At 37.0% G+C, this 16,061-nt stretch overlaps 1 protein-coding gene across 1 annotated transcript in view; it reads right to left on the reverse strand.

Moving 5' to 3' along the window:
* Positions 1 to 16,061, reverse strand: part of SNX4 (sorting nexin 4) — a 31,361-nt gene that overhangs the window by 9,346 nt on the left and 5,954 nt on the right. Inside the window, exons 3-8 of the mRNA XM_088146466.1 lie at positions 10,995 to 11,133; positions 9,705 to 9,854; positions 8,630 to 8,677; positions 6,432 to 6,487; positions 4,582 to 4,654; positions 1,645 to 1,706 (exon numbers count right to left, since the gene is read on the reverse strand). Of these exons, the coding sequence (XP_088002592.1) occupies positions 1,645 to 1,706; positions 4,582 to 4,654; positions 6,432 to 6,487; positions 8,630 to 8,677; positions 9,705 to 9,854; positions 10,995 to 11,133 (528 nt within the window). The remainder of the gene's footprint in view (positions 1 to 1,644; positions 1,707 to 4,581; positions 4,655 to 6,431; positions 6,488 to 8,629; positions 8,678 to 9,704; positions 9,855 to 10,994; positions 11,134 to 16,061) is intronic.

Raw genomic sequence — 16,061 nt, forward strand, 5'->3', positions numbered from 1 at the left:
GAGATAAATTTTGCAAGCCAGGATAGGAAATAGTAAAGAATGCTGGGAGTAATAGACCAGCAACTTCTGAAAGGCCACAGTTACCAGCTCTTGGCGTAGAAAAGTATATTTACCAGGAGCTATACCCAGAAGATGAGAGACCACCCAGTAAGAGAGCCAAATTTCCATCACATTGAAAAATTAAGCACACTATCTTTCATTTAAACCACACACACCAAAAGACACAACTAAAAATCTGCACAATTATACTGGCGGTGCTTGCTTTTTTAGAGTATTAAAGAGTTTATGTCCAAAAATAATATTCTGCTACATCTCCCTTTGTGGCAGAGAAGGGAACAAACCACTTTATATGCAGAAGTGCAGGATGCAATAAAATAGCTTTACATACAGCTGTCATAGATTCAAGTTTATAAATGTTTCAAAATAAACTAGTACAGATAGACTTTATTCTGACCCAGACAGATTTTGAATCCCTTCTTGCTTCTTTGTATATGGTGGCTGGAAGCAAGAAGAGCAGGGAAACTCTTTTTTTTAATTAATAATTTATTTGTTTAAAACATTTAAAAAACAGAATAAATAGCTACATAATAGGAAAAAAGGTGGGAAAAGATGTAGTGGATAAAGAATTAAAAAATCAGCAAATAAAGGATTTACAAGTGTCATAAAATTAATAATTATTTCATTCATAAATTAAATGTATAGAACTAGGTTAATAACTAAAAATAACTAAAAATCTTAATAAAACTCTAAACATTAATATTAATAATGATATTGCCAGTATTTGTCATTGTTCCAAAAATAAATGCATATTTTTCTTTTTACAATTTCTCTCTCTCTCTCTCTTTTTTGCTTTTTCCTTTTCTTTCCCTTTACGTGATTAAGAGCAGGGAAACACAAGTACACAGATGCAGCTGTACTGGCTTTTTATAAGAAGACGAATATGCAGTTCTTAACTTTTTTCCTTTCCGTGAGTAACTGCATTTCATACTCTCAGTAACAAACTGCCAACACAGCAAATGGTCTCAAATACTGCTTTTCAGCAATTTCTACTGGCAGGAAAGCAAATCCCAATTTAAGTTACATTTTTGTTTTAAATGAAAATAGCAGGCATGGGGAGGGAGGGGGGCTATTCATGTTTCAATTAAGCCTCCCACCCAAAATAGCATGCATGTGATGGCTATCTTTGGTATACAGCCCAGGATGCAGAACTCCCTAACCTAGGAAACCAACTTGGGCCTATCCTTACTGGCCATCTGGTCTCTGCCACTGGCCATGGCAGGAAGAACCACTAAGAGCCTGAGGCTCTTTCCCCAGGGAAACCATTCAGGCAAAGCGGAAAGCCAGCTGGCCCCATTCCACCAGTCGGTGAAAGTGCAACTTCTCCAACACTCAATGTTCTCTTTTCTGATATACAATTATGGTCAAACTGTGCTTAGAAAACGCTAGGGATAGGGCAAGGAATAATCTTTTCTAACTGCCCCAACACTATTTCACATCCTCCTAATGGTTCGTCTACTGCTTTTGTGTGTTTTAAATCTGTTTTCAAGTTTTGGCTTTTGAGTGTTTCAATCATTTTGAATGTTCACATAAAATTAAAAAGTTGGGGATAAATCTTCAAAATATAAAGGGATGATAAAATCTTACCTGAACACTCTCCCATAATTCCCATGGACTTTATATACACCATATAAACGATCTGCCACTCTCTAAAAAAGTAGAGACCCCACTTAGTTAAACATATTTCTTACATGTCAGAAAAATACATGAAAAAGCATTCAAGATTTTTGAAATTATCATCCATTTAGAGTTAGCTTAGTACAGTATTGCAGAAAACAAAAATGGCTATGTTTAAATTGTGGCTAAATTTTGCTTTTCCCAAAGTGGAGCCTTTATTGTGGAACAAACTGTTGTTGGAGTGAGGCTCCCTTCCTATTAGTGTTCAGGAGAAGGTCCCAAACATTCCTTTTTAGCATACTGTTCAGAATTTTTATGTTGCCGTCTTTATAGTTTTATGTGTGCACATAGAGTAAGCTGCCCAGAACCATTTGGGAATATGAATTTGTACAAGAAACAAATGAACTTGTACAAGAATAAATGAATTTGTACAAGAAATAAATAAAATAAGGAATGGAAGCAGACTTCCTATTGTCTTTTCCCCTTAGGCACTACTTACAGTGGGGCAAAAAAGTATTTAGTCAGCCACCAATTGTGCAAGTTCTCCCACTTAAAAAGATGAGAGAGGCCTGTAATTTTCATCATAGGTATACCTCAACTATGAGAGACAAAATGGGGAAAAAAATCCAGAAAATCACATTGTCTGATTTTTAAAGAATTTATTTGCAAATCATGGTGGAAAATAAGTATTTGGTCAATATCAAAAGTTCATCTCAATACTTTGTTATATATCCTTTGTTGGCAATGACAGAGGTCAAACGTTTTCTGTAAGTCTTCACAAGGTTTTCACACACTGTTGCTGGTATTTTGGCCCATTCCTCCATGCAGATCTCCTCTAGAGCAGGGATGTTTTGGGGCTGTCGCTGGGCAACACGGACTTTCAACTCCCTCCAAAGGTTTTCCAGGGGTCGAGATCTGGAGACTGGCTAGGCCACTCCAGGACCTTGAAATGCTTCTTACGAAGCCACTCCTTTGTTGCCCGGGCGGTGTGTTTGGGATCATTGTCATGCTGAAAGACCCAGCCACGTTTCATCTTCAATGCCCTTGCTGATGGAAGGAGGTGTTCACTCAAAATCTCACGATACATGGCCCCATTCATTCTTTCCTTTACACGGATCAGTCGTCCTGGTCCCTTTGCAGAAAAACAGCCCCAAAGCATGATGTTTCCACCCCCATGCTTCACAGTAGATATGGTGTTCTTTGGATGCAACTCACCATTCTCTCTCCTCCAAACACGACGAGTTGAGTTTAGACCAAAACGTTCTACTTTGGTTTCATCTGACCATATGACATTCTCCCAATCCTCTTCTGGATCATCCAAATGCTCTCTAGCAAACTTCAGACGGGCCTGGACATGTACTGGCTTAAGCAGGGGGACACGTCTGGCACTGCAGGATTTGAGTCCCTGGCAGTGTAGTGTGTTACTGATGGTAGCCTTTGTTACTTTGGTCCCAGCTCTCTGCAGGTCATTCACTAGGTCCCCCCATGTGGTTCTGGGATTTTTGCTCACCATTCTTGTGATCATTTTGACCCCACAGGGTGAGATCTTGCATGGATCCCCAGATCGAGGGAGATTATCAGTGGTCTTGTATGTCTTCCATTTTCTAATTATTGCTCCCACAGTTGATTTCTTCACACCAAGCTGCTTCCTATTGCAGATTCAGTCTTCCCAGCCTGGTGCAGGTCTACAATTTTGTTTCTGGTGTCCTTCGACAGCTCTTTGGTCTTGGCCATAGTGGAGTTTGGAGTGTGACTGCTTGAGGTTGTGGACAGGTGTCTTTTATACTGATAACAAGGTCAAACAGGTGCCATTACTACAGGTAACGAGTGGAGGTCAGAGGAGCCTCTTAAAGTAGTAGTTACAGGTCTGTGAGAGCCAGACATCTTGCTTGTTTGTAGGTGACCAAATACTTATTTTCCACCATGATTTGCAAATAAATTCTTTAAAAATCAGACAATGTGATTTTCTGGATTTTTTTCCCCATTTTGTCTCTCATAGTTGAGGTATACCTATGATGAAAATTACAGGCCTCTCTCATCTTTTTAAGTGGGAGAACTTGCACAATTGGTGGCTGACTAAATACTTTTTTGCCCCACTGTAAATATGTTTATTTGAACCCACCTCTGTTCTCTTCACTGTTTGAACTCATAGGATGGTTCACCAGAGCATATACCAGAATATACCATGAACACTAACTTAATCATAAGAACATTTATAAAAGGACTTCTTCAATTTTTTAAAGTATACCTGTAACCACATACCTCATATCCTAAGATTTGCAGATACTAGATCTGAGATACAATTTCTATCTGCAAGCCAGATGCTGATTTTTCAGAAACATATCAGTTCTGAGGGCTTTTTCTTTTTCTAACATTCTGATAAGTGTTAATTTTGAAGGAAAAAAGCCCAGTTCTAAAGTCTGGCTTGCTTTGAAGATAAACTGAGTGTTCTATTAAGATTAGAATAATTATTAAACTGAAGACAGTGATAGATAACATACAGAAAAAACAGATTAAAAAATGTATATTTTAATTTTTAGATTCATGATACCAAGCCCTACCATTAAACCCAGAACTCGCCTTAAGGCACAAGAGTAATTAATTCCACCTCCTAGACATGAGACCATCTACCTACACTGCTAGTTGAAGGATCTGGAGCAGCTTTAACACAAAGAGAGACTAACACAACTTTTCTTTTCACAGCTCCCCAGAAAGATATATCTCATATTGACTACCTCACTACTTATGTGCCCATCCTTTCAAATTATCAGTACAATTTCTTCTATGCAGAAAAGCTTATTTGATCCAATTAGTGTCACACAAAGGAACAGATGATTTCATTTTTTGCACATTAAGACATGCTGACTTACATTATTTTCATCAGAATCCAAAGATGAAAACACTTACAGCTCTGACTCTTAGAAGATGCGATATGACAGTCTGCAGCTCATCACTATAGTGTTTAAGTTCTGTAAACCTCCTAGAAATATAACATGGTGTGATACATTATTAGTAGTAGGGGACACAAACTCCCTCCCCCCATGGCAAGACAAGAGTCAGAATATGACATTTCAAATACCCCACTCAATCCCAGTTACAGTTTTCAAAAAAATACAGGAAAAGGGCTGGGTGGATGCAATAAAAATAATACAAATCTGGACCCACACATCCTATTTCAAAAGACCATGACCAACAAGAAAGTTCTGTTGAAAAGTATAGAGATGTTTCACAGAACAGGACAAAACTGGCCCATACAAAATAAAAGGACAATCTGCACATACTTAAGAGGGACATGGACTCAGGAGGGTGGCCCAATTATTAATGTTCACAGAAAACATGTGCTATGAGGAGGAAAAATTCATAACTGTCTCTCCAGCATATGTTCTAGGAACAAGGGATAATGTTTATTACAGACTTCAGGTGGTATTGTAAATCAGGCTTCATTATATTTTAATGAGGCAACTACCTCAGGCAATTTCAGCATCAAATGATTCTGAATGTATTTTCCCATCTGACCTGGAAAGTTCAGCACTGTTCCAAAGTAATTTAAGAAGTGGGGTTTGGTCATACCAGTGTCCTTTACAATCAGTACAACAGAAAGCTAGTTTGAGCAATACATTTTAAGGTTGCTTTCAAAGTGTACCTGCACTTCAGCAAAATAAGTAAAAGCAAATGTAAGTGGTAGAATATAGTCCTGGAAGGCTACAGCTTCTTCAAATGAACAGACTCCAGAGAAAGAGAAGGGGTACTGTGCTATACATTCAGAAAACATACATCTGCACAGAAAGTCATAAATCAGAACATGGAAATCCTTCTGAGAGTGTTTCTCAGAGAAATCAAAAGTGATATTACCATGGGACTTTATTATAGACCACTTAGACAGGAGGAAGATATGGATGAGTCTTCTTCTATCAGATGATTAAACTTTCAAACAGGTACAAAATAGGGACAATGGAAAATTTCAACTACTAGAACATCTGCTATTAATCTAATTCTGCCAAGCTAATACTGTTTTGGGATATATTAACAAGACCACGGAATCTAGATTGCAGGAACTAATTGTTCACCTCTACTCTTCCTTGGTCAGAACCCATTTGGAATATTACATCTAGTCCTGGACACCAGAGACTAAAAAATCCATAAACTGAAGTCTCAAAAAATGGCTACCAAGATAGTGAGGGGATTGGAAGCCAAATCCTATGAGCAACATTTTGCCAATTTAAGAGTTTGGAGAGAGTTTGGGTTTGAAACATTTGAAGACCCAAGTGAGTACAAATGGATGGGTGACTCCTATGGACACTGCACTGCACTGCACCAAGAGAGTGCAAGCCAGCATTTCGCTTATATGTAGCTGGATGATACTGTTCTTGTGGTTCTAAAATTATGTCCAAAATGTTTAGTACCTAGTATATCTAGTCCTTTGACTCACAGAAAACGTGACAATGTGATTACTCCTTAAGGCTTTCAGCAACAAACCTTATATCAGGATGACAAGGGATTATTTGTAATAAACTTGTAATATGCAATTAGCTATGGTATCCACTGAATGTGAAGTTACAGTAAAGCAGGGAGCTCCTAAAAGCATATTGCAGCCCTTTAAATAATCATTCTATTCTACGTATTCATTCAGAAACAAATTCTATTGAATTTAACCAGGCTTCCATCTAAGTGTATAGTATCTTAACATAAATATAGTTATAATTGTTTTACATAAATATAACCATAAATGTTTACATAAATGTAATCATCACACTTACTTATCTGGATTTTTCACTCTGAATGTTGCACTAAGAGCTTTTAACCTAGAATCTGCCTGTTGGAGAAACATATGTGCACAAATTAAATACAAAAAACAAAAGTGAATGTGATAACTGTTGTAAGAATCCTTGCAAGAAATATAGTCTTATAAAACTACACCCTGCAGAAGAAAGTTGGTAAAGGGTTGCCAGAGGTAACAACATATCTTGTTTTAACCTCAATCAAATAAACAACTTTATATTCCTTCGTTTTACTTCTAACAGTCTTAATCTTTAGTCTGTTCAAATATTGTCATAGTATTTGATTTCTCTTCGTTTCTTACTTGTCCCATTGTACAGAGCTCTTCAAGACTTTAACAAGCCTCTTTTGTAAATCCAATAGGAAAAAATTATCCAGGTCACTCTCTTGGTTTCTCATTTGTATTTCTCTTTTAAACTTTAAAGCCTCAGCCAATTTCTTCTGTAGATCCAGTGAAACATCCTTTTCTAAGTCATTCTCTTGGCCTTTCAGTTGTAATCCACTTTTGATACCATCTTTATCTTGTCAGCTAAAATTTGTTCTACATCTGTCGTTTCTTCAAAACATCTTTTGGACATAGTTATGATGTCTGCTTCTGTGGATAGACTAACAATGTTGATAGTGTGGCTACTATTTTCTGATTCCATTCTTCAAAAGTCTCCTACAGTATTTTCACTGTTAGAATATTTTGCAACATTTTACAGGTTTGTAAATCTTTCCTCTACCTAAAAATTTAGTCCCCTCTAATGTTTCTACTGACACCAGGACTAAAAAGTTGATGTTCTATGGTTTATAGATAAGAGATGGGATATGGGATGAAGAGATAAATGTTTGTAACCTTAGAGGGAGTGAAAACTCATTAAGTCTGTTTATACTACTTGTGATGACGGTTGGAAATCACTTCTTTAAATATTTATTTTCTTTCTCCTTATTATATTCTTACTTTTCCTTTTCTTCTCTCTACTTTTTTCTTGCACTTTTTACTCCTTTCTATTCTCTTTTCTTTAGCTTGTATTAGATTTTACAATTATAATCAAAATTCTTAATAAAAATTATGTATGATTAAAAAAAACCCTATACCCTGCAGATAAGAAAACATAGATTTTGTGAAATTATCTCAGAATTCAATACAATACAATCCTTCCAGGTGATACTTTATTTGGCAAATAATTCATGCACCAAATGAAATATTATGAGGGAATAAAGTACATATAGTCCCTGGGTTAAGAATGCCCAGGGTTACAGATGACCCATTGTTAAAAATGAAGCCTATTGTAGCAAAATTCAAATTATATACACAATGATTCAAGTTAATTGCACAATGGTTTGAGTTAATTACACAATACACTTATACAGTATTATACAATAATACTGTTCTAGCTTACATACAAATTCAACTTAAAGTCAGACCTCGTTCTTGAACTGGGGACTACCTGTAAACTGATAATGATGTTGCTGGTAAGCAGCACAAACATTCCAATTGCTACTGTACCATACTACAATTTAGCACATTATCTCAGTTAAATGTTTTATATAATGGATTTTCTATATATAAAAAGTAATTCCAAAGTCAGCTTTTTAGATCTTCCACGCTGTAATTATACAGTATTAGAAATCCATTTTGGTTGCCTACAAAAAAATGTTACTTTAAGCTACAAAAGCAAGAAAATAGCAGCTGGAACACAGAATCCCAATTCAGATTAGGAGAGAAATGTTGGAATATTTCAAAGTAATGCTAGGCATTTTTCAAAATATTTGTGATAGCATTAAGCATCTCTTAAAATGCATTATTAATTGTTGCTTGGCACTTAGGGAAGAGCTGTATATTCCTTTCCCCATAGTCTTGCACAATCATAGCAGATTACTCCTTTCCAAGAGTGATTTGTAGTTACAATGACAGTAAGGTATGCAGAGTTATTTAGCATTTGTTTGTGCAAATGCTGTCTTCCTAAGAAGCATTTTTAAACCATGTAGATACACATATTTCAGAAGATGATTAGGAGGATATAGAAAATTTATTTTCTAGATGCAAAGTAATTATAGAAAAATATTTTGAATTTGAACTGAATGAACTTTAGCACACAATAAAAAAACTCTGGCACAAAACTTCATTAATAAGTCAATTTAAATGATTATGTCATTTTGGATATGTAATTATAGTACATTATAAAGTAATTACCTTCAGTTGAAACCCTGTTTCATTCACCATCTCCTTCCAGCCAGTTTCCTAGAAACAGAGATTACGTCCAATATTATTTTCAAGACTTTATTAATGAATGCACTGTTTATTATACTGTCCTCATGTGAGACACAATACTTTGGTCCAAGACCATATCTGCCTCCCTTTACAAGGCAGAGATGGTCTACTACAACAGTCATTCATTCAAGTGCTCATGCTTAACCAATGTACAGGTGTTTCTGCTGCATCAGAAACATGAAAGGAGAAGAAATTCTACTCCAATTTGCAAAATCTTTCCAGCCAAGTCACTTCAAAATCAGTGGTATATAGCTGGTATAAGAACTAGTGTAAATGGTATTCATCTCACTGTTGCAATTAAATGCTATCCAGCTCAGTTGTTCATAACTCTGCTGGTTCTTATAAGCAAAGAAAGCTAGTGTGGGCTAATGTCATATACCGGAGAGACATCAAAGGAACAGCAATACACAAGGAAATCTTTGCAGCATCACCCTTTTCTCACTTGCTAAGAAAGTTTTGTTACTAGATAAAGAACCCAGTAGTGCCCCTTTCTTCATACAAACAGTCATTACAGTGAAGGAAACATACCAATAGTGTTTACACTATACATGTTTTGGAATGTAATATCAGTAAAATGTATTTTTATGCTAAACTGGAACCATTTATCTTAAATCAATCATTAACTCTCTAAAAAAGATTTATCAGAGACTGACAGTGTCAAAAAAAACCCCACCCTGGGGTTAAAAATCTAAAAAAATCAATTGGTAATATGAAAATCTAATATATCTTCTACTAAGGCAGGTTAACATACACACACTCTAATGTCTATAGTTACTGAATATAAGAATGAGAGGAAACAGAGGAGACTGTCTCACAGTGGGTCTGCTGATCCATCTATCTGAGTATCACCAGTTGTCCTAGTTTTCAGAAAATTTCTTAGCCCTGAGAAATCAGGAAAGAAACCTCAGAGCCTTCTACTATAAATGCATATACATATTTGATGAATTAGAATTAAGGTGTAGAGGTGATATTTTACAAAATCCAACCAACAACATACTTGGGTCAAAAATGCATTAAAAATCTTTTCCTGGCAAAGAACAGGATGTGAAGCCACACGCAAAAGAAAGTTTTCCAAGCCAATCCTCCGTCTCTCCACAAAATCTGGATCCATATTATCTGCTGATAGTTTATGCCAAACAAATTCTGCCTATGAAACAAGGAGGAAGGTTAATAGTATGAACTATTTATAATCTTTTTAAGGCAATCTACACTTTTTTTCAAAGTACTGTACAATATTTACCTGACAGGAAAACAACCCTGAATTTAAGATGACCCTTCAAAAGGAAGAGACGCCAGAACAGTGCACAATATCCCACAGTATCAACCTTGAGATGTCAGCTCCAGCTGAAATAATCCTGGAGATTTCTACCACGCATGAGAGAAAAAGACGGTTCATATGCATGAGCACATCTGTACCTATGTGTGACTGTCCACACACACGTGTGGATATATACTTGCCCGAAGCCACATTCCCCCCAAAAAGGGAGGGAGATAGAACTTATATTATTGGTTAAAATTAATTGCCTGTAATATTAAGTACCTTGTTTATAAAATTATTTGATCCCCATCTGCATATACCAACTGTTTTCTCTCACAAGCACCCTGACACACAAAAACATATACGTATACAGGCACACTTTCCCCTCTGTCTTTCTACCAGAAACAGAAAAACGAAAAACAAAAAAGCAGGATGGAAATTTGGTAAGAGTAAAAGGTAGCTTCACTGGAAGGAAGGAGAAAGCTGGATGGAGATCAGCTGAAGTGAAGAAATCACAGCACCGGTACTGTATGAAAAACCCAGCTTATGCCTGACAAATAGGCCTACAATTCATCAGATAAAAAGCTTCTCTTAAGCTGTATAATAATTTTGGAAGATGCCCCTGCCCCCATTATTTCGGGGGAAAAATCCAATTCCTGTCAGGTAAATATGGTAATCTAAATTTTCTCACTCCAAATGACACAAAGTATATTAGCCATTATATTTGATTTGTATAACTTTACACTGAAGCACTGGATTTTTTTTTTTAAATGCTATACAAACTCAACCCTTGCTCACATCCCCTATTTTTTAAACTTTAAACACTTCCCACATAAATTGAAGGCTATATTTGCAGCCTTTAGGGTAGAGGTTGTACATGAAATCAATTATACGCCAAGAATTTCTCCTGAATCCAAAATAATGTTTTTATATTTTATAACAGAGGCATGACCTTTAATAAATACAAATATGGGTAATGTGGTAAAAGAAATAACAAAACAGAATGAGCTGAAATTGCAAGAGTCTTACCCTTTTTTCTGGTAAAGGTGGTACAATGATATGTGGATAGTTAACTAGCAAGTAATTTCTCAACAATTCAAATTCACTGTATCGCCTCCAAAGAGAGTCTGGAGGGGAACATTGTCCTTCAGCCATTGACTCCACAGACCTGAAAGATGTCAGAACATAATTATGATAAGATCATGCGAAGATCAGTAGAAATGTCCAGTTTAGTTTCAAGCTATACAAGGCATGTTGGAAATTCATCTGAATGCCAGAAAAACTAATAAGCACATACTAACCATTTTCACTTCTGTATACTACATGGTTAATAAAATGCATTGTCAGTATCTGCTTTATTAGTTACTGCTGATGTAGCAAAATAGATATATGCTAATAGAATACTTTAAGATGCTTCTATCAACACTTGAGAAAAAACTGTGTACTGTACATTTCTCTATCAGCACAACTATGACTATAAGCTGTAATAGAAAAAAACTGTAGGATCCAAAAACATTGTTACATTCTGTATTCATAAGGTGATGTGTATCAGGATAGGAACACCATGGTAAAATGAACAAACATCAGTTTAATTTTGCAAGATGTGTCAATATACAACCACAATGAGATTTCTCTCCCACCCCACAACATTACATTATCCCCCAAACTCTTCAAATTAAAAAACCACAGACAGCAGTTAATTTTCAACGTTTTCTGGTATCATTGGTGAAAGTACATTATGGTCAACGTTTGTTCAAGATTACAGTCCACCCTGTTTCTATGTTCTCTCTCAATCATATAGAGACTGTAGGGCTCTCTTTTACAGATGAAAATTTTATGGCGCGTGCGCACGCACACATATGTCTCATTTCCAAAGCAAGAAAGCCCTAGAATACTAGAGCAGAAAGAGAAGCAGGAGCTACTGCAGTTGCCTAGAACCACATGAGGCTGGTGATCTTCCCCAGCTCTTTTCTTCAGAGAAAGGTGGCAAAGGGGAGGGATTATTTTTTATTTATTTATTTATTTATTTTATTATTAAACTTGTATGCCGCCCATCTCCCCCAATGGGTGACTCTGGGCAGCTCACAACAACAAAAAAGAACAAACACACCAATCCCTCCAACAGTGACTAAAATCCATAAATAATTAAAATAGAAACATACATTAAAAATGTCCTAAAAACCTCCTGTATATTTTAGCACTAAAACCTTCAAGATGCTGGGGGGGGAGCCAAAACCCATCACCGCACCAGCCATCTCCACAGGTGCAAGCCCCCATCCAGCCCCCAGGCCTTCTGGCAGAGCCAGGATTTAACCCCTTTTCTGAAGGCCATGAGGGAGGGGGCACACCGGACCTCGGAAGGCAAGATGTTCCATAGGGCGGGAGCCACAGCAGAAAAGGCCCTCTGCCTAGACCCCACCAGTCGAAATTCCTTGACTGGTGGGGTCTGCAACCTGCCCCTTCTGCTGGACCGAGTGGGGCGGGCTGAAACAACATTGTTTGCCAGTGGGGCTAGATCCATTCTTCCAAGAAAGAAGCTGGCATGCTCCTCACTTTCCTTTCCTACCTGGTGGATACCTACTTCGATATAGCTAGCAAAGCTGGTGGGGGCAGGGGGGGAGGAAGGAACTGTAGAAGTTTGGACTATCCATAAAATGGTTTCAAATGCTAGTCAAAACCCCCTAACTCTCACAACTGCCATGACTCCAAGCATTTCCTATGGAGTTAAAAAACCTTAAGGAAAGGCCTCCCTGTAAAAATAAGGAGTCAGGAAAAACTAGATAGACTGCTTTGATGAGGCAAATCCATCTGGGTATGTTACACTTAATCTAAATCAGCTTCACTGACTGCCAACATGCAAACATTTAATTCATATTGCTGGGGAATTAGCCTATAACTTCATCAATAGCTTGATTAAATTTTCTTTATTCAGTAACCAAATGTCAGAAATGCCAAGAAAAAAAAGTTATAAAAAATCCTGAATGTTCACTTTTTAATTAATTAATATCACCACAAGTGATTAAGATACTGTTTTACTCTAACAGCTATATGTACTTCAATTAATGAGGAATGCCAAACTGAAAGAAAATGAGCTAACTCTTATTGTTATTTAACTAATTATTTGAAATGGGTCATTTAGAAGCAGAAAAAGAAGGAAGAACCTCAAGTTTATTTCCCACTAAAAATAGAAAAAGTATATACAGTTGCCTGGGAGTATAACATAATACTGTTCACTCTGAGTAACATTTATAGGTCTGCATTAACAGCCTTTTGCTTTAGAAAGAGGCAGCTGTACTTAAGACGCATGCACACCCATAGCTATCGTGGTTATTTAAAAAAGACTGGCCAGCCTGATAAAGGAATTGCTTCTATGGATTTCTGAGGTTTTTTCCTAACTAATGCCACTACCATTGTGTTTTAACTATAAGCAAAGTGTTTATGAAACTTAAAGGCTAGCAAATGTATTATGGCTTCACGTTTGGTGGGCTAAAGTCCACTTCATTAAACACAGTTGGCAGGAAGAGATAAGAGATGGAGATAGGTTCTGCTATTACCTCCTGAATGGTAACATGAAAACAATTTTAGAAGGACATAAAAAGTAACAAAAAAAATAGTTTGGGGTATTTATGACTATAATGCAATTTTAAGGGAATTATAATTTTCTTATAAAAATTTATAGCATTCTATGTCCTATCTAAAATGATTTTTAAAATTCCATACAGTGATGTGTATTTTAGGTAAGTGCAAATGTTCCATGAAGACATGTAAGAGAATTAAAAGGCAACCTTTGCAGGGAATTGTTTCTGGGGGTTGGACCACCTTGAAAGGCTCTGCAAAGGCAAGCCCAGGGCAGGTGTGAAGCAGATCTGGGTGCAGAAACTCTGACAAAGGCAAAGATAAAAATGGCAGGATTTTGTTTTGTTTTGCAAAATCCCAACCAGCACCAATCAGGCTGGGATCTAGTTAATTTGGATAGCAGGCAAGAATCAGTGAATTAATTTTACACACTAACTAGCTACAAAATAAGATTGAGGCTGTGTGTGAACTTGTTCTAGAGTGTGTGTATTGTGTGAAACCTGGGGAGCAAGAGAGCAGGTAGTTTCTTGAGCTGGTAGTGACTGAGATCAACTTCTTCAGAAAGCAAATGTTTAATCCTTCCCTCTGTTCTTTTTCTTTTCAACTTTCTTCTAGGTCTCTCATCTTGCTATATGTAATAAAAATTTAAAGTTCGTTATGAACCAGTGGTGCTCACTCTGGGAAGGAGAGCTAGCCTCCCGCACACTCTCCAGCAGATCAGGTTACTTTCCTCCCTGGTGAAACAGTGGCAGAAATAATTTCTCTTAACTAAAATGGCTATTGGCAGCATATTCACTCAGCTCTCCCTAGAAGCTGCAAGGAGGGTGCAGCAAGAGTTTGGGGGAAAGGGTTTGGAGCTCCCTTGTGAAAATTCTGGGTGGGGGGGAGGGGGGAACAGCCACATTGTGTGTAGCTGATTACAGATTGTTTACATCTTCTGCTAGCTATTTCTTTTAATCCCACTGCACCACGGTTCCTCCCCAAATGTTTAGCACATATTCATGTAAACTCTTGCAACTAAATAAATGCCTAATGTTAACAGTATATTTGAAATATGACATTGCAATGTAAGAGTTTTTATAAATTTAACAAGTCACAAAACATAGAGAGGCACTGGCCTCTACCACAGAAGACTGGAGCAGCCTTTGCCAACTTAGTGTCCTCCAGATGTGTGGGACTTTAATTCCTACTATACCCAACCAGTGTCCCTAATTTCTTGGGCTAACTGGGATAAAACTATTTGAATTATAGTTCAAAATATCTGTAGAGCACAAGGTTGGAAAAGCTGAATTAAAAACCACTGTCCTTTTATAATAAGAGCCAAGCTAGGAATACCATCTTCAACTATTCTCTCTGTTCATTGCCATAGAACAACAGCAACAACAACAGAGTCATGAAGCATAGAGTCATGAAGAACTTTAACCACACAGGAACTCTTTCTACATACCCAACTTTTTTTTTATTAAGAGTACAAAAAGGAAGAAACCAAGTCTCCATTTAGAGCAGTTTTAATAACAGGCTATCGAAGCTGGAATAAATTTGGAGGCAAGACTGGGTTCCTCCATTTTGAAAAGTATCAATAAGTTAATTCTCCTTTATGGAATACTGCAATGCTAATTATAAAGCTGAGTAAGCTATTGTTAGTTTCTCTCTGCTGCTACTACTGTTTTAGTTTTTCTCCCTCTCAAGACACATAGCTGCTTCCCCTACACAGGGGTTATACTCGTTTCAGAGTTTAAATCTCCCTTTTAGTTCTTCCCATTGTTTATGAAGTTTTTCTTTGTTCCATTCCCAAGTCCCACTCACAGCTGGCTTCTTTCTCATTCCCCCTTTCTACCCCAAAAACAGAAAGACCAATTAGGCTATGAAACAAACCAAGAATGAGTTTTGAAAATGAGCTACTGCAGGAAAGAAAAAAAAATGTTTCATTTAAAAGGGCTATATCACTACTTAATCTTTTTATCTCTGAGGAAATAGATGTTTGCTGACTTGTGCTGGACAGAAGTAATGCATTTATTCATTAAATTTATCTCCCACCTTTCATTCAATAGCTCAAGGAAGCATATACAGTGTCTCTTCTCCAATATTTCCTCACAACAACAACCCAGAGAGATAAGTTGAGCTGAAAGAGAGTGATGGGCCTAAAGTCACTCAATGACCTTCCATAGCTAAGGATGGGCTAAAACCTGGGTCTGCCCACTCCTAGTCCTTAACCACCACATTACATTGGCTCACAGTGGTTACTTTACTGGAAAGAAAGGAGGAAAACAGGCTTAATGAACAATATTCTGTATATTAGGCCTTGCCTTCAAACCTGTAGGAAGAACAATTGCTTGGGTGGAAAGATGTTCTCCATAGGATTGGAACCACTTACTGAATAGGAGGAAAACATTAATTTGGTGTAACTATGCCACTGAACAACAGTCCAGGATAAAGAGTCTGGGTAAACAGATTAAATACTGAAAACAGTATCAGTTTAAATATTTGACCAGTGATGCACAAAATAATCTTGCGTAGCAT

Source organism: Python bivittatus, unplaced genomic scaffold (assembly GCF_059951505.1).
Source record: "Python bivittatus isolate LINGU-HERP-01145 unplaced genomic scaffold, Pbiv_v1 ctg000480_np1212, whole genome shotgun sequence".
Lineage (NCBI taxonomy): Eukaryota > Metazoa > Chordata > Lepidosauria > Squamata > Pythonidae > Python > Python bivittatus.